General features: G+C 42.5%; 1 protein-coding gene and 1 non-coding gene across 2 annotated transcripts in view; one reads left to right on the forward strand and one right to left on the reverse strand.

Annotated features, from left to right (window-relative positions):
- Positions 1 to 201: 201 nt before the first annotated feature.
- The window catches only part of Zdbf2 (zinc finger DBF-type containing 2), a 37,666-nt gene continuing 10,859 nt past the window's right edge, over positions 202 to 27,008 (reverse strand). The window contains 2 exon segments of the mRNA XM_059278129.1: positions 202 to 9,444; positions 21,207 to 21,348. Coding sequence (XP_059134112.1) covers positions 695 to 9,444; positions 21,207 to 21,348 — 8,892 coding nt within the window. The 3' untranslated portion in view covers positions 202 to 694.
- On the forward strand, positions 11,933 to 12,035 carry LOC131923763 (U6 spliceosomal RNA). Its single transcript, XR_009382693.1, has one exon. It is a non-coding gene; the product is annotated as a U6 spliceosomal RNA (small nuclear RNA).

Below are 27,008 nucleotides of genomic sequence, written 5' to 3' on the forward strand. Positions count from 1 at the left end.
CGAGGAAAGCTACAGACTTGCAGATCCAATCTAAACGAAGGAGAAAGAATTTCTGTTGTCTATAAAAATCACCAGGCACTTAAAAAAAAAAAAAAAAAGAAAAGAAAAAAGAAAAAAGAAACCTCAATTAAAGAATTATTTCGTGGAATGCCTTTAAAAAAGAAAAATAAATTATATTTTTGTGAACATTCAAGTCAATCATAGTCGAAAACTCAGACAGCACAATGTCGCTCTTTTTATTCATCCAGTTAGAATACTTATTGACGATTCAACTTGTAAGCGTGGTAATTCAGTAAAGACGTCTGTCCAATTGTTTAAGATGACATTAATAAGTTTGCTATGTTCATTCTCCCAGTGTTATAACTTTTTGGCACGAAAGATTTCCAGAGGAAATGAATGTGGACATGATTTAAGGGACAAAATTCTATGCTAAATTATAAGACAAATTAAGATGAAGCTCTTCTACAGAAACGGGACAAAGTTTGCTTTTAAACCTTTAAAAGAAAAAAAAGGACCCTAAACACTAATCTTAAATGAATATAAAATCTCTGAAAAATAATATCTGTAGCAAAATAGTGTAAGGATAGTGTAAGGTCAGTTTCCCCAACAAAGCTGGGAAAAGTACGTTCACTCAAGTCCGAATGTGTTCCGTCCAAGTGAGGACGGATCTCTCCATCAGCTACGATATGCGCTTTTATTTTGCCTCACTGCTTCTCGATCTGCTTGTGAGACGTGTCACCCTCCCGTTTGATGTGGAACTTGAGCTTCTCAGGTCATACTCTCTCACAGGAAGCAGCTTCTTCTTCTTCCTTCGGTAGTAGGTTTTCCGGTAGCGCTTTACCCCCGCAGCATTCGCAGCATTCGGGACAGCAGGCAGCACTGCAGGCCCTGCAGCGCTGCTGCAGGACGGCTCTTCAGGAACAGCTGGGACAACTGAGATGACGCAGAGGCGCGAGCGCGCACGCGCACGCGCAAGCGCACGCGCTTCAGCTGCTGCTCTCTTGGCCTTCTTTATCTTCCTGGCGACAATCTTCTTCTTCCTCAGCTGCATTCGAATAAAAACAGTCTTTGACTGACGCCTCCGGCGTGTAAAACTACGGCATCCACCAACATACTTCCTAACGATGTCGGTTGCTAGCAGCTGAACCCAAAGAGCCATTTTTTCTGAAAATTTTGTTCTTTTCCGGACAGCCACTGTTTTGTAAGTGTTCTTGAGTAAGCTTGATTGATGTGTAGCGGCCATCTTCTTTTTCCAAAATTTCTTTTGATTTTTACTGTCTATAACCTCCTTTAGAATTAATTTGGGAATAATTCTGGCACTGTCACGATTTGAAAGAGTTTGCTGGAAATTGTTATCCTTTGGAACTGCAGGAGCACCCACACCTGAATTTTCTGGAGGTGAAGACTGGCTGGCCCCAAGGATCCTGAACACGATTCTTTTCTTCGGCATTGCCAGAATGGCTCTTGAAGCCACACCTGGGCTTGGGCTTGGTCTGTCGGCACCACTCTCTCCTGCACTGGGCTTTGGGTCAGTCTTGCTGACACCACTGCCAGCTACCTCGTGGTGTTTGTCACGGTCTGCTACCGCTGGGGTCTGTGGAGGATTAGTCACAGGTTTCTTATGTGCTGGGCTAGGAGCGCTGTGCTTTTTACAACTGTATGTGAATCGTAAATCCCTCTGCCTGCCAGGCTTTGTTTTAGGTGGTTTCAAAGACTGATTTTCCTTCATACTTAGAGAAGAAAAAATAGAGACTAAGGACTCGGGCTGTCCAAGCTCCAAAGCTTTAGTTTGTGGTTTGGGTAACTCTGTTTTCTTAGTTTGGGTTTTCTTTTTCTGGCTGTCAGGTTGGGAATGCTTCCCTTTTGTTAATCGTTCTTGTCCTGCCATTTTTCTTTTCTTCCCAGACCTTGCTTGAGTTCCACATCTGACTCCTTCTACCTGGTTCTCAGAAGCCACATGCCCATGTTGCTGATGGAGCCCCTCTGCTAGGGAGCAAGATGGTTTACCTACAGCCACTGAGACGTCATTGGTGTCTCCAACTTTACCTTTAATAAATTCAAGATGTGGCAGTGCGTGAACTGATGTGGTGTTCTGGTTATTGTCAGAGCAGGCAGTCTTTTCTTTTGCACCCAGAAGAACTTTCTTGGTCTCAGAGCAACTGGAGAGATGACCTTGAGATTCCTGTGCGTTGCTTTTCACCTTATTTTTCCTCGTCTGAGACCGAGTTTTTCCAACAACTGATCGTGCTTTGCTCATCTGAGACCGAGTTGTTCCAACAACTGATCGTGCTTTGCTCATCTCACACCAAGGTGCTTCAACAACCAACGGAGTTTCGCTCAACTGAGACCGAGTTGTTCCAACAACTGATCGTGCTTTGCTCATCTGACACCGAGGTGTTTCAACAACCAACGGAGTTTCACTCATCTGACACCGAGGTGTTTCAACAACCAACGGTGTTTCACTCATCTGACACCGAGGTGTTCCAACAACTGATCGTGCTTTGCTCATCTGAGACCGAGTTGTTCCAACAACTGATCGTGCTTTGCTCATCTGACAACGAGGTGTTTCAACAACCAACGGAGTTTCACTCATCTGACACCAAGGTGTTTCAACAACCAACGGGGTTTCGCTCATCTGACACCGAGGTGTTCCAACAACTGATCGTGCTTTGCTCATCTGAGACCGAGTTGTTCCAACAACTGATCGTGCTTTGCTCATCTGACACCGAGGTGTTTCAACAACCAACGGAGTTTCGCTCATCTGAGACCGAGGTGCTTCAACAACCAATGGAATTTCACTCATCTGAGACCGAGTTGTTCCAACAACTGATCGTGCTTCACTCATCTGACACCGAGGTGTTTCAACCACCAACGGAGTTTCGCTCATCTGAGACCGAGTTATTCCAACAACTGATCGTGCTTCACTCATCTGACACCAAGGTGTTTCAACAACCAATGGAGTTTCACTCATCTGAGTCCGAGTTGTTCCAACAACTGATCGTGCTTTGCTCATCTGACACCGAGGTGCTTCAACAACCAATGGAGTTTCACTCATCTGACACCGAGGTGTTTCAACAACCAACGGAGTTTCGCTCATCTGAGACCGAGGTGTGCCAACAACTGATCGTGCTTTGCTCATCTGAGACCGAGTTGTTCCAACAACTGATCGTGCTTTGCTCATCTGACACTGAGGTGCTTCAACAACCAATGGAATTTCTCTCAACTGAGACCAAGTTGTTCCAACAACTGATCGTGCTTCACTCATCTGACACCGAGGTGCTTCAACAACCAACGGAGTTTCACTCAACTGAGACCGAGTTGTTCCAACAACTGATCGTGCTTCACTCATCTGACACCGAGGTGTTTCAACAACCAACGGAGTTTCGCTCATCTGAGACCGAGGTGTTTCAACAACCAATGGAATTTCGCTCATCTGAGACCAAGTTGTTCCAACAACTGATCGTGCTTCACTCATCTGACACCGAGGTGTTTCAACAACCAATGGAATTTCGCTCATCTGAGACCAAGTTGTTCCAACAACTGATCGTGCTTCACTCATCTGACACCGAGGTGTTTCAACCACCAACGGAGTTTCACTCATCTGAGACTGAGGTGCTTCAACAACCAATGGAGTTTCGCTCATCTGAGACCGAGGTGTTTCAACAACCAATGGAATTTCGCTCATCTGAGACCAAGTTGTTCCAACAACTGATCGTGCTTCACTCATCTGACACCGAGGTGCTTCAACAACCAACGGAGTTTCGCTCATCTGAGACCGAGGTGTTTCAACAACCAATGGAGTTTCGCTCATCTGAGACCGAGGTGTTTCAACAACCAACGGTGCTTCCCTCATCTGACACCGAGGTGTTACAACAACCAATGGAGTTTCGCTCATCTGACACCGAGGTGTTTCAACAACCAATGGAGTTTCACTCATCTGACACCGAGGTGTTACAACAACCAATGGAGATTCACTCATCTGACACCGAGGTGTTTCAACAACCAATGGAGTTTCACTCATCTGACACCGAGGTGTTTCAACAACCAATGGAGTTTCGCTCATCTGACACCGAGGTGTTACAACAACCAATGGAGGAACCTGAGGTGGCACTTGAAAAAATAGTTCTGCAAACTCTTCCATTCCTTCCATTTCCTCAAAGTCTTCATATTCATACTTAGTTACTTTCATGTCAAAAGTTATCTTCTTACTGGAACGTGCTTTCTTGGCAGGTTGAGGTTCATCAGTGTCAGAATCAGAGTAAAAACGCAGGTCAGATGGAGAAGTTTCTAGATCCTCATCTGGTATCTTCAAAGGGATGTGCATCACAGTTGTCCGGCTCATCACTGACATAGGACAGAGAGGAGGGCCTGGTGCAAAACTGCTAGATTCCCAGTTGCTGTCTCGACAGGCAACACTTCTTGGCTCTTCCCAAGGACTGACGCTTTTGACAGTATCTTCCGAAGTGAAACGTCTTTTATGACGATTAGAGCCATTCTTCTTAACTTCTGGGACAACAGAACTACGATCAGTTCCTTGTAACTGGCAGGTAGTGGGCTGTTCAGAGGCATCATGACAATTAGAGTCATAGTTCTTAACTTCTGGGACAATACAATTACCATCAGGCCCTTGTAACTGGCAGGTACTGGGCTGTTCAGAGGCATCAGGACAATTAGAGTCATAGTTCTTAACTTCTGGGACAATACAGTTACCATCAGGCCCTTGTAACTGGCAGGTACTGGGCTGTTCAGAGGCATCAACATTGAAATTGAGTTCATGACCACAAGATGAACAAGTGGAATCTCCCAGAATAATGTAGTCATTCTTCCGATTTATTATTTTGAAACTTTCCTTGGATTGATTTGTCACTGACTGAGAGGCTCCATAATCACAACCACAGAATTTGCAATAGTACTTTTCTATTGCTGCAGAATCAACAGAATCTGTGTTTATCTCATTGGTTTCTCTAACAGTCAACTGAGGTGGCTCAGTTTCTAGCTGAAGAGGGATATTTGAATCAGAAATTACTTCCCGGTCACAATCACTATCACTGGACACAACATCCACAAACACCACCTGTGGTGAATCTGTTTCTCCATCATCTGCTGTTTGAAGCTGGTTAACTACTATCTGAAAAGAGACGTCAGAATCATACAGCACTTCTGGCTCACAAGATTCGTTGTACTTTTCTTCTATGTCAAGCTCTTTCTTCTCAAGATCTGCTACTGTGCAAGCCACTTGAGGTGGGTCAACTTCTGACTGTAGATGAACACCAGAACTGCATGTTACTTCAGAACAACATGGCTGGAAGGTCTCATTTTCTAGGTCATTATGAGTCTCTCTTTGCAAGTTTACTTCTGTGATAGACGCATCCTCCACAGATGGATATGTCACCAACTGAACAGGATCATCAGGATAGTAAGTTGGTTCAAAATCAACTAGCCTGTAGCTCTTATCTTCCAGGTAAATATGGTCTTCCTTCAGAGTCATTTCCTTGACAGTTTTCTGAAGATGGCCTGCTACTGACTGACAAGGATCACTGGAATCCAAATTCGTTTCAGGACCGTCATGGGAATCAACACTCACCTCAGGACCACAAGGACTGCTGCTCTTTACTTCCGAACTGGCACACTCTTTTTGCAAACACTGTGGTTTCCGAGTCACTGAGCAAAAAATGACATTTGAAATAGCCACTATTTCAGAGCCACAGGGCTCACAGTCACTGTCATGTGGTCTAACATGTTCCCTCAGTAAATGTATTTCTTCAGCAGGCTCTTGGGTTGTATTAGTCACAGACTGAAGTGGTTCATCAGAATGTAAGTTGATTTGTGAGTCACTAGATTCACCAATTGTATCTTCCAAATCCCCCTGCTCCTTCCAATGGCTGATCTCCTGAACTACTTCAACTTCAGTTTGGCCAGCCAATGGCTGAGGGACATTGGAAACACATGTATTTCCCAAACCCTGCACCTCATCCTTCTTACCCTCCGTGTCCTCTTTATCCTTCTGACTTTGGTTTTCCTCACTGTCACTACGCTGATCAGCCTTTGATTGGACAGAGTCATTAGAATCACAAGACTCGTTATTCCTACCTTCAAGTTCAACGTGTTCAGGCTCTAAAACAGTTATTTCAGGTGCTCCAACTACTGACTGGACTGACAAATCAGAGTGCAAATTTGTTTCAGAACTGGCATCCTGGCTGTTATCTTCTGAGGGCAATTGATCATTACTATCAAGATTTATTTGTTTAAGAGCTAGTTCAAGGTGATCCATTGCAGAACGAAAAGAAACACTAGAATCATGCATTAGTTTTGAATAAATAAGTTCACTGATCTTCTTTTCAAGGTCCTTTGCCTCGTTTTTCCACTGGCTCATTTTTGTGATCACATCGTCTTTAGGTGGTGACTGACAGTGGCCAGTAGAATCAACACTTGCTTTAGAATCACTGGGTTGGCTGTTTGTGTCTTCCAGTTCAACATGGTCTTCCTTCTCGGCTGGCTGAGGTTGGCTAATGACTGAATCAAGACAACCAGCAGTATTCAGACTGGCTTCAGTGCTCTCATCCTTTGGGTCAGCATGGCCCTCTTTCAAAGCAGCTGGTTGAGGTTTTTCAGTCATTAACTGAGGCAAACCATCAGAATGGAAAGTTGGTGGACAGTCATATTCATCATCGCTCTTGACTTCCTCAAGATGCTTTGTCTTTCTCTTGGCTTTCTTACCTACGTAAGGTTCTGTCACTGCTTGAGGAGCAGAAGAAGAAGCTGAATTGATTTCAGAATGAGACTCCGTGCTTTGACTTGGCAATTGAGCATGCTTTTCTTTTGGAGGGCATACATTTTTGACAATTACTTCACATTTGCGAATAACTGACTGAAAGGGGATATGAGAATCCAATTTTGTTTCAGAATCACATACTATAATAGGATCTTCAGAACGTCCAGGGTTTGAGTTAAGAGTGTCTAGTTCAGAATCAGTAGGTTCATTTTCCTTTTGTTCTGTGTGTACCTGCTCTTCGTTAGGGGAATTTATCTTTTCAACAGCTACATCAGAATTAGTCACTGAATGAAGAGGGGCATTAGAATCCAAACATATTTCAGAACCACTGGGACTGTCATTCTTCCCTTCTAAATGAACGTTTTCTTCTTCCTGAATGATTACTTCTTTAACAGCTACTTCAGGGTGATCATTTCCTGAATGAAGAGGAATATCAGAATCATATGTTATTTCGGAAACACAAGATGCATTACTCTTATTTTCCAGATCAACAGGTTCCTCCTCATAAACAGCTACTTGAGGTTGGTCAGCTACTGAGTCATCGGGAATATCAGAATCAAAAGTTATGTCAGAACTACTTGACACACAGCTTTCATCTTCCAGGTTAAAGTCATCTTCGTTTATTCCTTCAACATCCAGCAGAGACCGCTCAGTAACTGACAGAAGAGGGGAATCGGAATCAAATGTCAACTCAGAACTGGAGCACCCATTGCTCTTAACTTCCATGTCGACATTTAACTCATCAAGATTTACTTCACCCCAAGCCCCTTGAGGTTGATCATTAGCTGACTGATAAGAAGCACGGGAATCAGAACTTAGGTTAGAAATGCCAGAGTGAACACTCTGATTTTCTAGGTCAAGATCTACTTCCTCAGGATTTAGTGGAGATTGATCAGCCTCTAAGTGAGCATCAGCATGAAAACCCATTTCAGGACCATGAGACTCACAGTTCATATCCCCACGGCTGGTACTCTGGTTCGGAACATTTATTTCTTCTGCTTCTCTCTGGGATTCATCAGACACTGTCTCAAGAGAACCATCACGTTCAGGATGTGCTTCAGCACTACTGGGTTGCTGTTCATTTTCCTGTTGGACAACTCTGTCTCTGGGGCTTCTTTCTCGAACAGGCATTTGGGGAGCCGCATCACTGTCAGAACTGAAACTACTTGACCCGTAATTCTCATCAACCAGGTGTGCATGGGCATTCTTGGAAGGTTGTTGCTGTCCTGCTGCTGCTGGAGTCTCATCAGCTGAGGACCCAGAATCTTCACATGCTTCAGAGCTGCCGCTTCCGTAGCTGTCGACCAAACGGATGGCCATCTGTGTACGAAGGCTTGCTGCCCTCACAGGCTGTGGAGGGCAGTGACTAGCTGACGGAAGTGAGTCATCGCCATCAAAATTCTCTTCAGAGCCACTGGACTCATAGCTTTCATCAACCAGACTGATGAGCTGTATGTTCTGTGTAATCACTGGAGAACGGTTGGTAGGCACCTGATGAGAACTGCTGCCATTATCTGAAGTTGCTCCAGAAACAGTAGGTGTTTCATCCTGAGGCTGTACATTGTCAGCATGTGTTTCTTCTGATCCATTTATTTCTCTAGCCGTCAGTTCAGATAGGGCACTCGGTGACTGACAAGAGGACTCAGAGTCAAAACTCGTGTCAGAACCTCTAGATTCATAGCTCTCCTCTTCTTGATCAGGTTCCTCTTCTTCTTCTTCTTCCTCTTCTTCCTCCTCTTCCTCCTCCAGATAACGTAAGTCGTGTACTGCAGCTTGGGAATGACCAGGTACCAGCTGAAGAGAGCCATGCTGGAAAGTCATGTCAGAACTCACTGGGCGCTCCTGTCTGTTAAAGACCAAACATGTCTCTTCTTGGGGACGAGCCACCTCTGAACGAGATGCCTCCCGACGCTTTGGAATGGCACCTTCACGAAGCGCTCGTGCTAGTGTGTCAGTGTCACTGGGGTTTCCTGATGTGCCTTCCCCTGCCTCAGAAGACAGCCCAGCTCTTACAGAACAAAGCTCATCACCTGTTAACTCACGAACTCGTACAACAGGGGAAAAAGACGCACCCTGAGCTCTGAGATTTTTCTGTGCAAGCAATTTGTCTAAATTTATGTTTAAAGGTTTCTTTTTCGGGTCTTTAGTTTCGGGCTGAGATGGCGGATTGCTAGTGCCCTGATCTGGGGAGTCAAAGTATGTTTCAAGGTTTTCTGTGTCACAAGCTGGAAAGGAATCTGAAGCAACTGCCAGTACTAACCGAGGAGCACTGGTAGCCGCAACTGGTCTCTCAGAGCCTCTAGGCAAGGCTCTGGCAGGAGCATTACAAATCACTGGGGGACGCACTAACTCTTTTCCGCTAGTTGTAGCCTCAACACCGACTGAATTAACTCTTTCCACACCACTCTCAACTTCCTGAGCCAACTCCAAGGGCTGCTGCTGCCCCCGCTCCAGCCTTTGAATAACCGATGGTCGAACTGCAACCTCTGCACACTCCTGGGAAGTACCAGGTCTACAATCTATCTCTTCAACAGAATCCGAATCCTCCGAGTTCTGCTCTCCAGTGCTCTCTGTAGTATCATCCTCCTTTTCATCGGAGTCATCCAAAACGACCACTTCAGGTGACTCAGGATTTGCTGCTGCTGCTGCTGCTGCTGCCCCTGCCCCTGCCGCTGCTGCTTCCGCCGCCGCCGCCGCCGCCGCCGCCGCCGCCGCCGCCGCTGCTGCTGCCGCATCATCTGGTGCAGGTCTAAGAATAATGAGGGAAAAAAAACATTAACATACCCTAGTTTTTGCTTAGAATTCATGGTATTGTTTTCTATTATGGACTATTAGTGGGAAAAGAACACAAGTTACCACACCAGATTGTACACTCTATATACTTTAGAAGTGAACTGGTAGAGAAGATACAGTAAGTCCACCAGCCGCTATTTCATCAACAAATGGCTCCTGAACATACAAAAATGTAAATGAATCCCTGTCTCCATTTTTCAGTTATCACAAAAGACAGCAAAGTCTGATCCAGAGGCTCAGGATGTCACTCAGTCGGTAAAGCGCTTGCCAAGTATGTGCAAGGCCCTGGGTTTGATTCTCAGAAACCTCCGTTTTAAAGAGCTATGTCAAAAAAAGACAAACTGCAGAGTTAATTCTATCTATAGAAGCACATGGAAGAAGCTAGCCCTATCTGTTACCTTTAGGAAAGTAAACAGAAAAGTCTGGGCTCTCAGCAGGAACACAGAGAATATGTATTTGTCTCCTTTTTTTTGAAGGTAGTGACCTGGCTATGCTGCCCAGGTTGACCTTTCTCTAGGATGAGCAATGCTACCACCTCAGTTTCCCAAGCAGCTGGAATTAGAAGCACAATAGCATCACATCTAGCTTACAACTGAGTCACTTCTGAATGTTCTTTCTGAATTATGTCTACATACACTGTATTTTCCATTCAAAAGTTCAAATTACTTTTTGTTCTTTCTTAGTGTGTTTTGTTTTGTTGAGACAGGTTTTTCTGTGTAACAGCTCTAGCTGTCCTTGAACTCACTGTGTAGACCAGGCTGGCCTCAAACTCACAGAGATCCACCTGCCTCTGCCTTCTGAGTGCTGGGATTACAGACATGTGCCACCATGGCTGGCTGATTAAATTACTTTTCTAAAGATCTGAAATTCCGTATCTAAACATCTGTCAGTCATCTTTCTACTACCGCCAGCACAACAAGCGTGATTCAAAACATTTTAGAAAACCTTCTTTCATATAGACAAACAGCTGTCCGCAAGACAGTCACAGTCTTCATTCAAGTCATACCAATCACCTACTAAAGGTTCTCTACTCAGTGGTACTCTCTATGGTAGACAGTGAACAAATTCAAAGAAAGACAATCTGGCTCTCAAGAAGCATTCAGCTGGCAGCAACATCCAATGCAAAATGTCAGTATCATCTCATTTAGACCCACAAAAAAGGTATCACAACTAAGAGCAGCCTAAGGTATCATAAGCTAATTTAAGGTGGATATCCTAAAACAGAAAGAAATCAAACTTGGCCGGGCGGTGGTGGCGCACGCCTTTAATCCCAGCACTCGGGAGGCAGAGCCAGGCGGATCTCTGTGAGTTCGAGGCCAGCCTGGACTACCAAGTGAGTTCCAGGAAAGGCGCAAAGCTACACAGAGAAACCCTGTCTCAAAAAAACCAAAAAAAAAAAAAAGAAAGAAATCAAACTTGAAAATCTTAGTTTAAAAATCCAATTTAAAAATTTCTAAAGAGGCTGGGTAGTGGTGGTGCACACCTTTAATCCCAGCACTCAGAAGGCAGAGGCAGGTGGATCTCTGTAAGTTCAAGGCCAGCCTCGTATACAAAGTGAGTTTCAGGACAGCCAAGGATACACAGAAAAAACTTGTCTCGGGAAAAAAAAAATTATTAAGGAAACAAGTTATAGACTTTAATGTATTATCAGTTCATTAGTTATAACAAATGTACCAGACTAATGTTGAGGCATTAATATTAGGTAAATTCAGTGAAGTCATATTATAAAGACCCTCTTTAAGGGTGGGGAGTGACAGGGTCTTACTATGTAGCCAGATGTGATGGAACTATGTAGGCCAGGCTGGCCTCAAACAGAGATCCACCTGCCTCTCTACTTCCTGAGCGCCGGGATTAAAGGCGTGTGCCATTATGCCCAACTTTATAAAAACAAACAAACAAACAAAAAACCCTTCTTTATTAGCACTTTTAATTTTTCTGCTAAAATTTTCTTTAAAAGATTACAGCCTAAGGCTGGAGGAGATGGCTGCAATGGTAGAGTACCTGTTGTTTGAGAACCTGAGTTTGGATCCCCAGCACCCACATGAGAACCAGAAACAGGCAAAGCAGTGCACATCTATAACACCAGCATAATGCAAGCTGGAAGGATCCCAGGAGCTCACTGGCCAGCCAGTCTAGTCAAAACAGGTAGTTCCAGGTTGAGTGTGAGACTGTCTCAAAAAATAAGGTGGGGAGCCAAAGACACTCACAGCATCAAGCTATAGCCTCTTACACACACATATAATACTACAGTTTAGCAATAGCAAGGTGGTAAACACCTGTCATCTCAGAACTCAAGAGACTATGGAGAAAGGGATCAAAGCCATGCTGGGACACATTCTGAGACACTGTCTGAAAAACACCCAACAGGTGCTCACTTCGGCAGCACACACACAACAACTGGACTGACAGAGATGAGCACTGGCCCCTGCACAAGGATGACATGCAAATTTGTGAAGCATTTATATCTTTGTGTTTGTGCTTTTAGTATTTTTAAAATATGAAATGAAATAGTGTGTTACCATAAAAAGTGACAAACAAATGTCTATAAAAATTAGAAAATACAGCTGGGTGTGGTGGTGCATGCTTTCAATACCAACACATGGGAGGCAGTGGCAGGTGGAGCTCTGTAAGTTTGAGGCCAGCCTTGTCTAAATAGTGAGTTCTGGGCCAGTCAGGTCTACATAGTAAGACCCAATTACAAAGGAAAAAAAAAAGAAATGGTAAAAATTAAAAAACAAATATTTTTTTTAAACTTGAGAAATGCCATATTTGTCTGAAAGCATGTGTGCATGTGCCAGCAACTGGCAACTGCAGTGGGTGGCCATTCCAGCTTTGATCTGGAAGTTCCAACCCCCACTGAGGCTTCAGTAACTGTCACACCTACAAGGCGGGGCCAAGAGAGGGCCCTGAAGACCCGAGATCTGGATGTGCCACCTTCTCTTGGTTCCTGGACACTGGACACTAGAGGCAGACCGAGCAGAGTTCTCCAGAGAACACCGCTGGACTTCGCTACCTCTTCTCTAGACCCTACAACCTACCTATCCCTTCATTTGTAAGTTACACCACTAATAAACCTCCCTTTTAACTACATGGAGTGGCCTTAATAATTTCACCAATATCTGGCACCCAATTGCTCCTGACAGCACCAATTTGATGCCGAGAGAATGTTGGGCTTCTAAGACATTTCCATTTGGAAGTTTGTCTTCTTGGCACAAAATGGCCTACTGGGCAAAGAACTGCCCTTGCCTCGACTACTGACAGTACGAATGCAATGCTGTCCTTTCTGGACAAGCAGGACAAAAGGAAAGTGACCACTGTACTCTGCCTAGACAGGGTAAGATGGTCTTTCAGAATTCCTGCTTCTGAAAATGGTCTGTCAGATACTCTAGGCCTGTAGCCAATTTGAATGCACCACCAATGCTGAGAAACATTAGGTGACTGTCCAGGCTGCCAGCTGTCTCTGTCTACTCTTGCAAGATTCCCAAAAGTTGCTTGCATTCATCTTCCATTTCTCAGGTACCATTATATTCCTTCTCAGGTCTTTGATGGGATTGAAGACTAGCAGTTATAGTTACAACTTAAGTGTGTATATATATTATCTTATATATGTATTATCATATATTATATTACCTTATATATTATATATTATCTTATATTATTAAAATAATATATATTTTATATATATTTGCTATGGGATGTTCTGTACGGCAAATGTGTTGCTGATTGGTCAATAAATAAAACACTGATTGGCCATTGGCTAGGCAGGAAGTGTAGGTGGGACAAGGAGGAGAATAAAGCTGGGAAGTGGAAGGCTGAGTCAGAGAGACACTGCCAGCCGCCATGATGACAAACAGCATGTGAAGATGCCGGTAAGCCACGAGCCATGTGGCAAGGTATAGATTAATGGAAATGGATTAATTTAAGCTGTAAGAACAGTTAGCAAGAAGCCTGCCACGGCCATACAGTTTGTAACCAATATAAGTCTCTGTGTTTACTTGGTCGGGTCTGAGTGGCTGTGGGACTGGCAGGTGAGAGAGATTTGTCCTGACTGTGGGCCAGGCAGGAAAACTCTAGCTATATATATTATCTTATATAGAACATATAAGTATTAGATTCAGGTTTTTTTAGGATAGGACACCTTTTGGAATGATCTTTGTAACGTACCATTTACCTACGCTCTAGACTTGTCTGGATTTTAGTATGTGTTTCTTGCTTGATATTGTTTGCACTGATTATAGTTCCATCTTATCTAGGTCATTATCCCTCATTACTCCTGGACAATATTTGATAACCATTCCTTTGTATATAGTCTTGTATTAGCTTAGAACCTTCTTATTTAGACAAAAGGGGGAGATGTAGTGGGTAGCCATTCCAGCTTTGATCTGGAAGTTCCAACCCCCACTGAGGCTTCAGTAACTGTCACACCTACAAGGCAGGGCCAAGAGAGGACCCTGAAGACCCGAGATCTGGATGTGCCACCTTCTCTTGGTTCCTGGACCCTGGACGCTAGAGGTAGACCGAGCAGAGTTCTCCAGAGAACACTGCCGGACTGCGCTACTTCTTCCTCAGACCCTACAACCTACCTATCCCTTCACTTGTAAGTTACACCACTAATAAACCTCCCTTTTAACTACGTGGAGTGGCCTTAATAACTTCACCAATAGACAACTGCTTTTATTTTTTTTCTAAAGACTTATTTTATGTGTAGCCCGCGCTACAACCCATTCACCATGTCCGAGCAAGGGGCTGAGGATTAAAACAGAGACAAGACATCAGGTCATTCATCTCAATAGAATGCTGTTTATTGAAGGGAAGCTGGGGCCTTAAATACAGACTAACAGCACAGTGGAAGAACCTGGGAGAGCAAAAGTTTGCTACAGAAGTTTCACTATTTCACACCCTTGCTGTTTACCCCCACTCTGCAGGGTACACTAAACAAGGAACCTGTTTTCCAGGAAGGAAGCTGGCAGGAAGTCAGCATAGGGAGGACATCTGGTGAAGGTCAGCAAGTAAGGCAGCAGCTACCCAAGGAGTGGGGCCAGGGCCAACAGTGTGGGTTTTGCCTGCGTGTATATATGTGCACCACATGTATGGCTTGTATCTGTAGGGGCCAGAAGAGGCAATAGAGCCCTTTGTAGTAGAGCTACAGGTGGTTGTTAGTTACCTGATGTGGGTGCTGGGAATCGAATGTGGGTCTTCTGTAAGTACAGCAAGTGCTTTTAGCCTCTAAGTCTCTAAGCTGCTCTTTTATTAACCTATCAGAAGTAGTACTGCTTTCATTCCATAAGTCACTGTGGTGATTTGAATAGGTATATCCCCCACAGACTCATGTGTTGAATGCTTGGCCTATAGGGAGTGGCACTATTAGGAGGTGTGGCCTTGTTGGAGTAGGTGTGGCCTTGTGGAGGAAGTGTGTCACTGTGGGGGCAGGCTTTAGTTCTTTTTTTTTTTTTTTTTTTTTTTAAAGATTTATTTATTTATTATGTATACAGCATGTATGACCGCAGGCCAGAAGAAGGCACTAGATCTTGATACAGGTGGTTGTGAGCCACCATGTGGTTGCTGGGAATTGAACTCAGGACCTCTGGAAGAGCAGTCAGTGCTCTTAACCTCTGAGCCATCTCTCCAGCCCCCAGGCTTTAGTTCTTTGATACTCAAACCACACCCAGACTCCTTCTGCAGCCTACAGATCGAGATGTAGAACTCACAGCTCCTTCTCCTGCACCATGTCTGCCTGCATGCCACCATGATCCACCATGATGATAATGTACTAAACCTTTGAAACTATAAGCCAGCCCCAATTAAATGCTTTCCTTTATAAGAGTTGCTGTGGTAATGGGGTCTCCTCATAGCAATAGAAACCCTAGCTAAAATAGTCATCTTTTAAAAAAGGTTTTTAAATTTATTTTATGCATATGAGTATTTTGCCTGTGTGTATCTAAGTGCACAATGTGTGTGCCTTGTGCCTGTTGAGGTAGGAAGAGGGTGTTGGATACCCTGGAACTGGAGTAAAAGATGGTTGTAAGCCATCATGCGGGTGCTGGGAACTCAATCTGGATCCTCTGCAAGAGCAGTAAGTTCTCTTAATTGCTGAGCTATCACTCCATCCATCCCCTTGATAATTCATTTTATTTAATACTAATTTGGAATATGGGTAATAAAAAAGATAACTGTCATCAAAATAGCATTACACAATGGTTAAAAAACAATTTTGACTTCTAATCAATGAAATGATAATGCAAGAACCACTTTCACCTCTTTTTCAAAACTCTAGATTACCTTCATTTGGTTTGTTTTTTGTTTTTAGAGACAGGGTTTCTCTGTGTATCCCTGGCTGTCCTGGAACTCACTCTGTAGACCAGGCTGGCCTCGAACTCAGAGATCTGCCTGCCTCTGCTTCCTGAGTGCTAAGATTGAAGGTGTGTGTCACCACCTCCTGGCTACCTTCATGTGTTTTAAAGTCTATCACAACATATTTATAACTACTTCTTTAACAAGACAATACAGAAAATGGAAGGAACCAAAAATAAGAGAAGAAAAGATAGAATGATATGGCAACTACCACCTAGAAGCTTCCATGTGCATCTGTATCTGTATTTAATAGTAACAAATTATAATTCAATTTCTAGTCATTTGTCACTTTACGACAAAAAAAACCTTCAAATATACAACTATTAAAAGTAAAAAAAACAACAACAACAACAACAAAAAACCTACTCTTGTACACCACTCTTGAGCTAAAGGGGTACTTTAAGGACTACTGGCTCAGTGGGTAAGTTGGCAGGCACAGCTTTAATCAAGCAAGTCAATCAAGTTAACACCATCCATGTTTGAAGAATGGACTAGCAGGAGTGAGAACACCAAGGGCAGTAGGGGTGAATGCAAGCAAAATACAACAGCGCACACACAACAAAATGTCACAATGAAATCCATTCTTTTGTAGCCTAACTAAATGAGATTAATCATTTTTCAAAAACATCATCAGCAATTAAATATGTCAACATCTTGTGCCTCAAAGGATACAATCTCAGCTCTAAGGAACTACTGCCCAAAATGTATACTCTTAATCATGGGAAAACATCGACACAAGCCCAAATTGGGGTGTTGTCCATAAAATAAATATGCCCAGTGCTCTTAAAGTGTCATAGTCTTAATAAGTAACTAAGTAATAATGAAATGATAGAGATGAAGGGAGACTAAGGAGACAGGACATTCACTGCAGTGTGTGAGCATGGGTGGTCCCAAGCACAGGGCAATGGCATGACAAAGGGTACATCTACAGACAAGCTAGCAGCATCTGGCAAAGTGGTTCCTAGTTTAGAGGATTACACTGTGCTCACTTTAGATTGCACAGTTAGGGCTCAAGTTCCTTCTGTCACTTTTACAAATGTTTGTGGTAAGCCTGATATGTTATCCCAAAATGAAAAGTTAAAAAATAAAGACTATAACAGTAGTTCTCAAACTTCCTGATGCTGTGACCCTTTGATGCAGTTCCTCATGTTGTGGTGACCCCCAAGCATTAAATTATTTCTGTTGCTACTTCATAACTGTAATTTTTGTACTGTTATGAATCCTTGTTTTGTATGTTTAATTATTTTTTATTTATGAGTACTCTGCCTGCATGCCAGAAAAGAGCATCAGATCCCATTACAGATGGTTGTGAGCCACCATGTGATTGCTGGGAATTGAATTCAGGATCACTGGAAGAGCAGCCAGTGCTCTTAACCTCACCAACCCCTACTGCTTTGAATCTTAATGTGAACATCTGTATTTTCTGTTGGTCTTAGGTGACCCCTATGAAAGAGCCCTTTGACCCCCAAAGAGATCATGACCTACATGTTGAAAACTGCTGTTTTATAATGATCTATACACTTTAGCCTAGAAATTCAAATCCTATGAAATTAAACTATAGAAATAGTTGCTGTGATGATCTGAATGATAATAGCCTCCATAGATTCATATGTTTGAATACTTGGTCCCCAGCTGGTGGAAGTATTTGGGAAGAATTAAGAGGTGTGGCCTTGTTGGAGGAAGTATGTCACTGAGGGTGGGCTTTGAGGCTTCAAAAGTCCAAACTATTCCCAGTTAGCGCTCTCGCGCGCTCATGCTCGCGCTCGCGCTCTCTCTCTCTCCCTCTCTCTCTCTCTCTCTCCCTCTCTCTCTCTCCTCTCAATCTCTCTCTCTCCTCTCTCTCTCTGTCTCTCTTTCCTCTCTCTTCTCTCTCTCCTCCCCCCCTTCTCTCTCTCTCTCTCTCTCTGTCTCTTGCTTATGGATTGTGGATCAGATTTAAGCTCTCAGCTACTGCTCCAGCACCATGCCTGCTTGTTGTCATGTTCCCTGCCATGATGCTATTTTAGTCTGGACTCTAACCCTCAGGAACCAAGAGTCCCAGGTTAAATGCTTTCTTTTTTAAGTTGCCTTGGCCAAGGAGTCTTATCAAAGAAGACAAAAAGTATCTTGGACAGTTGTACAAACATATTTGTTGAAGAAATGCTTATAAGGTTTATAAGTCAGAAAGTCTTATGTATGATCCTATGGTTAATCTAATCTCATCTTTCTACCAGCTCTTATAAGAAACAACATTTGAAAAAAACGTTTCCCTATTAAAACATTTTCATCATTTCATCATTCTAGGTTAGTATCTTGCAAAACATAAGTTTCTTTTTCTACTACTGGTATGCACCTCAACTAATTCTTCATAGATAGATATGTCCCATTTTGCTTTGTTTATCTTATATACTTTTTATAATCTGATTGCTAGGCTTTTTTAGCCCAGAAAATTAACCATTAACTTTTAAGTGTTATCAAATGTTTCTTTTTATTAAAACAACCAAAACAAGCTGATTGGGGGGAGGGGGGTATCAAAGGCCAGAAAGACAGCTTCAAGGGTAAAGATATTTGTCACCAAGCCTATGTGTGATTTCCAAAACATACATGGTACTTAAAAGAGAAAACTAGCTCCTGCAAGTTGTCCTCTAACTTCCACATATACATAAATGAACAAATATAATAAAAATGTAATCAAAAATCTTTTGAAAAGACATCAAGATCCTGATATATTAAGAGACCATTCCCTGAGTGGTGGTGGTGCACACGTTTAATCCCAGCACTTGGGAGGCAGAGTCAGGCAGATTCTCTGTGAGTTCGAGGCCAGCCTGGTCTACAGAGTGAGATCAGGACAGGCTCCAAAATTACACAGAGAAACCTTGTCTCGAAAAAACCAAAAAACCAAAAAGAGTCCTTTCAACCTAACACATCCTCCACTCAATCAGCACTCAGTTCCATTATATAGAACTGACTTAGATTTTCACTTTGACTATCTTACCCTATTATGGCCTCACTTTTATGTTACTAATCTTCCAAAGCATTTTGCTCCACCTCCATCCAACATTTAATCTTATGACACACCTAAAAAGCACCTTAATAACACATAATTACTTATCAGCCCAAGACATTTACTTAGGAAAAAGCATAGTTATTTTCTGCAGAGGATTGTTTTTATTACCAGTGCTGAGGACCGAAGCCAGGGATTCACTACTACTAGACAAGCACTCTACAACTCAGCTAACACTCCCAGACCTACAGTGAAATGTCATACAAATAACTGAGGTGGAGAAATGGGTCGGCAGGCAAGAGGACTTACTGCATAGTCATAAGGCCCAAAGTTTGGATCCCAATAGCCATATAACAAGCTAGACTTCTATACAGGCCTGTAAAAGTGGCTCAGAGGTGGTCTGTAGAAACAGGGGGATTGCTGAGACTTGATGGCTTTCAGCCTAGCCTAGAAAACACTAACCTCAGCATGCAGGTGCACATGCACACAAATATGCTCTCGTGCACGTGCTAGCACATGTAAGCACACACACAAGCTGATGTTTAAAAATAAATTTAAAAATATTTATTCTTATAATATGTCTATGAATGTTTTGCCTGCATGTATGTGCACCACATACATGACTGCAGAGGTCCAAAGAAGGTGTCAGATCCCCTGGAACTGGAGTTACAGGTGGTTGTGAGCCAATGTGTGGGTGCTAGGAACTGAACCCAGGTCCTCTGCAAGAGCAAGTTCTCTTAACCACTAAGCCATCACTCCAGACCTCCTACAAATAAATCTTGTAAAATAAACAATTGGAAATGGAAGTTACTAGATAAAACTTCACTTTAGGGCTAGGTAAGTACTAACTCTTCTCCTAGCCCTAAATCAAAATTGTATCCAATTAACCAGACTACAACCCACAACTCCAGAGAAGCTAGCTAACAAGACCCAAAGAGGGACTCATGGATCACCCTGGGAAGGGGAAATAGATGAGATCTCCATGAGTAAACTGGAGGGGGCAGTAATGGAGGGCAAGGGATGGGGGATGAGAACATAAGGGAATGGGATGGTCAAGCTGGAAGAGGGACAGAGTGGGAGAGCAATGAAAGAGATATCTTGATAGAGGGAGACATTACAGGGATAGGTTGAAACCTGGTGCTAGGGAAGTTCCCAGGAATCCACAAGGATAACCCCAGCTTAGACTACTAGCAATAGTAGAGAGAGTGCCTGAGTTGGCCTACCCCGGGAATCAGAATGATGAATACCCTAATTGTCATCATAGAGCCTTCATCCAGTAACTGATGAAAGCAGATGCAGAGATCCACAGCCAAGTACCAGGCTGAGCTCCAAGAGTCCAGTCAAAGAGAGGGAAGAGGGATTCTATCAGCAAGGGGCATCAAGATCATGATGGGGAAACCTACAGAGACAAGCAAACCAAACTAGTGGGAACTCATGAACTTTAGACTAACAGCTATGGAGCCTCCATGGGACTGGACTAAGTGAGACAGTTGTGTAGCTGGGTCTATTTGAGAGGCTCCCGGCAGCGGGATCAGGATCTATCCCTGGTGCGTGAACTGGCTTTTTGGAGCCCATTACCTATGGTGGGAGACCTTGCACAGCCTTGATGCAGGGAGGAGGGGCTTGGATCTGCCTCAACTGAATGTACCAGGTGTTGCTGACTCCCCATGGGAGGCCTTACTTTTTCAGAGGAGGGGATGGAGGTGGGCTGGGGGATAAGAGGGAAAAGGAATGAGAAGGGGATAGGTGGTTGGTATGTAAAATGAATAAAAAATTTCTTAATAAAGACAATAAAATTTAAAAATTTCTTAAGAAAACAAAATTGTATTCAATAACTTTCATTTCCAATTATTTGTTTTTATTGGTTAAATAAGACAGTTCACTACAGAGCTGAGAATACATCCATAGTAAAGTGTTTGCCTGGCATGTTTGAGCCCTGAGGTTCAATCCCTAGTTCCATAAATACAAAAAATTTTGCATTTTTTTTTTCTTTTTTTGATCTTTCAAGACAGGGTTTCTCTACGTACCCCGGGCTGTCCTGGAAATTGCTTTGTAGACCAGACTGGCCTCAACTGACAGAAATCCGCCTGCTTCTTCTTCCTGAGTGCTGGGATTAAAGATCTGCACCATCACTGCCTGGCTGTACTTCCTATTTTTTTAATTCAATTACAGACCTTAAAAAGTAGGTATGGTGGCATTCATATAATCTCATCTCCTGAAAACAGTGTGAAGCTAGTCTGGGCTACAAAGCAAGATGGTAGGGTGGGTGGACTGTGACACTGACACAAACATAATATTCCACTGAACTACCTTACCCGTTGTTGTCTTGATAATTGTATGGGTGGTGTCGAAGCACATCCTGCAGGAAGCGTTCCATCAAAGTGCTGCTGGTAGCTGTCCGTCGCCGGCTCTGTCTGGTCAGGCTTCTGTGCTGAGCACTAAACAAGTGCTGCAAAGAGAAACGGGGGTTGTAAATGAGGACCTGCTACTCATGGCAGCACAATACGGACTCATGTATGTATTTCTTGCAGAAGTTGACATTCTTTCCATATAGCACTTCTAATACAAGTATCTAACACCATAACAGTGTGTCTCCCTAAATATAGTTGTCACATTCCTCTAAATCCATCCTAAGGATGACATCAAAAAAGAACCTTAGCACACCATATAGTATTCAACAGGAAACTGCGTAAAAATATCCTTAAATGACAGTGTACATTAAGATGTAATACCATGCGGCTACCTAAAATAATAAAGAAACCATAATAACATAAAGAAATGCTAAGTATTAAAAAAAAAATCATATGTGTGGCTCTATCTCAAACTATAGTTTAAAAATATACAGACAAGCAAATGGAAGAAAATGTACTAAAATCTTAAAAGTATACTTTTAAGTGATATAGTTTTGGATAATTTTTAATTTTTCTTACAATTTTATATTTTCCAATGAGTATTTTTACAATAAAAAAAAACTGTGAAAAGAGAGAACAGGGTTGGATTATGGTATTAAAAAAGAACAAAGATTAACTCAAAACCCTTCATTTCTTTTCCTTCAGTGATTAAGAAGAATCCTGCCTTGGCAGAATATTAGTGTAAGCACATTAAAGTCTTCAGCTTTACACAGATACTAGTATTAGTGGATTAGCAACACAGTAAGAAGGACTCTAACACGGGCTGAAACAGACCAAATGCCACACACAGGGCTATTCAATCCCTCTAAAAAGCTCACTGCATTTCACTCCGCAAGAACAGTGCCCTCTTTTGACACAAAGAGAGTGGGGCACAAAAAATAAAAAAATAAAAGCAAACCGCCTTAGGTTCTGTACCCAGCAAACAACAAAGCCAGGATTTGAATGTGAGTCAAACTGTAGTTTATGTGCTTTTCACTGTCACATAGCTAGTATAAATGGCATATTAATCACATATGTTCTTTATAATACAATAACATGCTTTAACAATACTTAAGAAAAATCGTGTTTTCATATATCATAGTTAAGGTACTATTTAAAAAACAAAAAACAAAAAACAAAAAAAAAACAGGTTGCTAGTTCCTGACCACTGTTACAACTCTTGGAATTATTTCCCATCATGCTGATGTGAGACTCTTCCTGCAATGTTACCTTAGCCCCAGGAAAATCAAGTATGCCAGTCTCAAAATCCTCTTGCTGCAAACTCCCCCACTGTCCAGTACCCATCACCAGAGCTAGACTGCTGGTAATAAAGAGGACAAGTGCACAAGGGAACAAAGATTCCACTAAAATCCAACCTTGTCCTCTCTGCTAAGGCCAACAAAGAAGAGCAATGTGAATGGAGAAGTGCGCCTGTGTGAGCTACAAGAGCCACATTATACATGCCCCACATGGGCTCACTGAGAACTTTTCAACAGAGATCACATAAAACACACAAAATACTGGTATGTAGGGCACTACACCATCACAGAACTAACACATCCATAACCATCTATCCACAAATATAGCACCTAGAAAACCCTCTACTGCCCCATACCAATCTAACAGCCCTTCTCTCTTAGCCAAGTGTAACTATAACCCTGATTTCTGATACTGTAGCTTTGAAAGGTTCTGAAATATATATAAATGACACCACACAAAATGTATTCTTTTGCACTGAGTTCCTCTCATTCAACACTGCATTTATATTATTATTCAACATTAGTTGTCTTCTGTTCATCTTCATGTACACACCTGAACTCTGTTGTAGGAATGTATCCTATTTTGTGCATTCTGCTCTTGATAGATTTTGAATATTATAAAGAATCCTGCAAAGAACCTTGTTGTCTTGTGTGACAAGGCACGTGTATTTTGGGGGATAGATTACTAGGAGTAGAATTTCTGTGCCATACAGTGCATGTATGTTTAGCTTCAGTATCTAGTTTTCCAAAGTAGTTGGAACAACTTATGCCTCAACCAACAGTATATCTTTATCTTTGCATTGCTCTCCTTCATCATCAACACTTAATATTCTCTTTTTTACATTTTAGCTATTGTGGAAGGTGTTCAATGCCATATATTGTGGTCTTAATCCATAATCTGATTGACAGCTTTTCATTTTTGCTGGCAGTCCAGATTGTGTCTAATTATGGCTCCATTCAAATTTCTTCCTGATGTCCTTTTTTTTTTTTTTTCCAAGATAGGGTCTTCATTACGTAGCTCAGGTTACCCTTGAATTCAGTATCCTTGTCTCCAGAATGTTGGGTTACAAGCAAATGCCACCATGCCAGCTCCTCTTCCTGTTTTTCAAATAGATGTCTTCTCTATTAACTTGTAGAATTTATTTATTCTGGACACAATCTCTTCTTTCAAGTATCATCTTCCTTTCTGTAGCTGGTCTTATCGTCTCACTTCCTTCCTGTAGCTGGTCTTGTCTTCTCACTTCCTTTCTGTAGCTGGTCTTGTCTTCTCACTTCCTTCCTGTAGCTGGTCTTGTCTTCTCACTTCCTTCCTGTAGCTGGTCTGGTCTTCTCATTTCCTTCCTGTAGCTGGTCTTGTCTTCTCACTTCCTTCCTGTAGCTGGTCTTGTCTTCTCACTTCCTTCCTGTAGCTGGTCTTGTCTTCTCACTTCCTTCCTGTAGCTGGTCTTGTCTTCTCACTTCCTTTCTGTAGCTGGTCTGGTCTTCTCACTTCCTTCCTGTAGCTGGTCTTGTCTTCTCACTTCCTTCCTGTAGCTGGTCTTGTCTTCTCATTTCCTTCCTGTACCTGGTCTTGTCTTTTCACTTCCTTTCTGTAGCTGGTCTGGTCTTCTCACTTCCTTCCTGTAGCTGGTCTGGTCTTCTCACTTCCTTTCTGTAGCTGGTCTGGTCTTCTCACTTCCTTCCTGTAGCTGGTCTTGTCTTCTCACTTCCTTTCTGTAGCTGATCTTGTCTTCTCACTTCCTTTCTGTAGCTGGTCTGGTCTTCTCACTTCCTTCCTGTAGCTGGTCTTGTCTTCTCACTTTCTTTCTGTAGCTGGTCTTCTCACTTCCTTCCTGTAGCTGATCTTGTCTTCTCACTTCCTTCCTGTAGCTGGTCTTGTCTTCTCACTTCCTTCCTGTAGCTGGTCTGGTCTTCTCACTTCCTTCCTGTAGCTGGTCTGGTCTTCTCCCTTCCTTCCTGTAGCTGGTCTTGTCTTCTCACTTCCTTCCTGTAGCTGGTCTTGTCTTCTCACTTCCTTCCTGTAGCTGGTCTGGTCTTCTCACTTCCTTCCTGTAGCTGGTCTTGTCTTCTCACTTCCTTTCTGTAGCTGGTCTGGTCTTCTCACTTCCTTCCTGTAGCTGGTCTTGTCTTCTCACTTCCTTCCTCTAGCTGGTCTTCTCACTTCCTTCCTGTAGCTGGTCTTGTCTTCTCACTTCCTTTCTGTAGCTGGTCTGGTCTTCTCACTTCCTTCCTGTAGCTGGTCTTGTCTTCTCACTTCCTTTCTGTAGCTGATCTTATCTTCTCACTTCCTTCCTGTAGCTGGTCTTGTCTTCTCACTTCCTTCCTGTAGCTGGTCTTGTCTTCTCACTTCCTTTCTGTAGCTGGTCTTCTCACTTCCTTCCTGTAGCTGATCTTGTCTTCTCACTTCCTTTCTGTAGCTGGTCTGGTCTTCTCACTTCCTTCCTGTAGCTGATCTTGTCTTCTCACTTCCTTTCTGTAGCTGGTCTGGTCTTCTCACTTCCTTCCTGTAGCTGGTCTTATCTTCTCACTTCCTTCCTCTAGCTGGTCTTCTCACTTCCTTCCTGTAGCTGGTCTTGTCTTCTCACTTCCTTTCTGTAGCTGGTCTGGTCTTCTCACTTCCTTCCTGTAGCTGGTCTTGTCTTCTCACTTCCTTTCTGTAGCTGATCTTGTCTTCTCACTTCCTTCCTGTAGCTGGTCTTGTCTTCTCCCTTCCTTCCTGTAGCTGGTCTTGTCTTCTCACTTCCTTCCTGTAGCTGGTCTTGTCTTCTTACTTCCTTTCTGTAGCTGATCTTGTCTTCTCACTTCCTTCCTGTAGCTAGTCTTGTCTTCTCACTTCCTTTCTGTAGCTGGTCTGGTCTTCTCACTTCCTTTCTGTAGCTGGTCTGGTCTTCTCACTTCCTTCCTGTAGCTGGTCTTGTCTTCTCATTTCCTTCCTGTACCTGGTCTTGTCTTCTCACTTTTTTTAACCATCTACCACCTTCTTAATTTTATTGCAGCCACTTTAATTTTCTTTCAATGTATTTTGTTAACAGAAAGCTCTTCCTCACAAGTTATAAAGTGTTTCTCCAGTCTGTTATTAGTTCCTTTATTATGTTGCTTCCAACATTCACATCTATAATTCATTTGGGATGATTTTTACACACAAGATGATTCAACAACACTTTCATTTTTTTCTCAACTAGTTACTCAGCTGGCACATCAGCATCTACCAGCAGCAAGCCTTGTTCCTGGCCGCTCTCAGCGTCGCCTTTGCCCCAGATCCAGTCCACACACTCCTCCATCTCTGGACTGTTTCTATGCTCTTTCTACCTTTGCACCAAGACTGCCTTGTCTAATGAGTAAAGGTGAGAAAGAATGGTTCGCTGCTACTATACATCATCTCATTCCGACCTTCTTTAATTCTAGTACTCATCTTTTTCATTTCCGTATTTATATTGGCTTAATTTTTCATTAATTTATGTGATTTTCACTGTAATTTCATTGGATAAGTACAATAATTTGGGGAAATTGGACATTTTTAATATTAACTCTTTCAATCCATGAAAATATTACGTCCCTCTCCTGCCCAGTGCTGGGGATTAAACCTAGCCTAAAGTATGCTAAAGCAGGCATGCTATCACTGAGCTAAATCCTCAGCCTTCAGTGTTTACAGATTGTATGTAAAGATTTTATATATATGTTATTATAATTATTCCTCAGAATTTTATTTTCATGGATGTTACTGTAAATGATATCTTTAGATCTCATTTTCTTCAGAGTATCTGCATATATGAATATGACTTTTTCTGTTGTTCCAACCACCTTGGTTTTTTGGTTTGTTTTTTAGCCAAAGGCTCCCCCATGGTGCCCAGGCTGATGCCAAATGCACAGAAAGACTCAAATGATCCTCTTACTTCAGCTCTCCAGAAGTTAGGACCACAGGCATGCACTACCACATCCAGCTCCAACAAGCTTTTAAACTCATTAATTCTAATAGTTTATCTATTTTTTGTTTTCTAGTCCATCATCATGTTATGACAACTAACTGCTTTTTATCTTCTTACCCAATTATCTTGATCATTTAGTCATTTTTATCTTTTTCTTTCTTACTTCTGTGACTAAGGCCTCCCATAAAGAATTAAACAGAGCTCTAGTTTTTCCTTCCAGTTGCTGTCATCTAGAGCAGGCAAGTGCTCTACCACAGCAGGAAACACACGCACACACTCTAGTCACTGAATATATTTTAATTGAAGCAGTAAGTCTATTTTCACTTAGGTATACTTGGAAGTCTGTTATTTATTATTCTTATGGGTATTTTCTCTCTTCTTTCTTCCTCTTCATTATTCTAATTTCCCCATTTTGTTAGCTCGGTAGTTACAGACTCTCTTCACAGTCTACTAGTAGGGACAAATGACAAGTCTAAACTATCAAAGTCTACAATTACTAACTACCTTATTCTCTCCTTAAACCATGTAAGATCC

The sequence above is a fragment of the Peromyscus eremicus genome, chromosome 13, assembly GCF_949786415.1.
Source record: "Peromyscus eremicus chromosome 13, PerEre_H2_v1, whole genome shotgun sequence".
Classification (NCBI taxonomy): Eukaryota; Metazoa; Chordata; class Mammalia; order Rodentia; family Cricetidae; genus Peromyscus; species Peromyscus eremicus.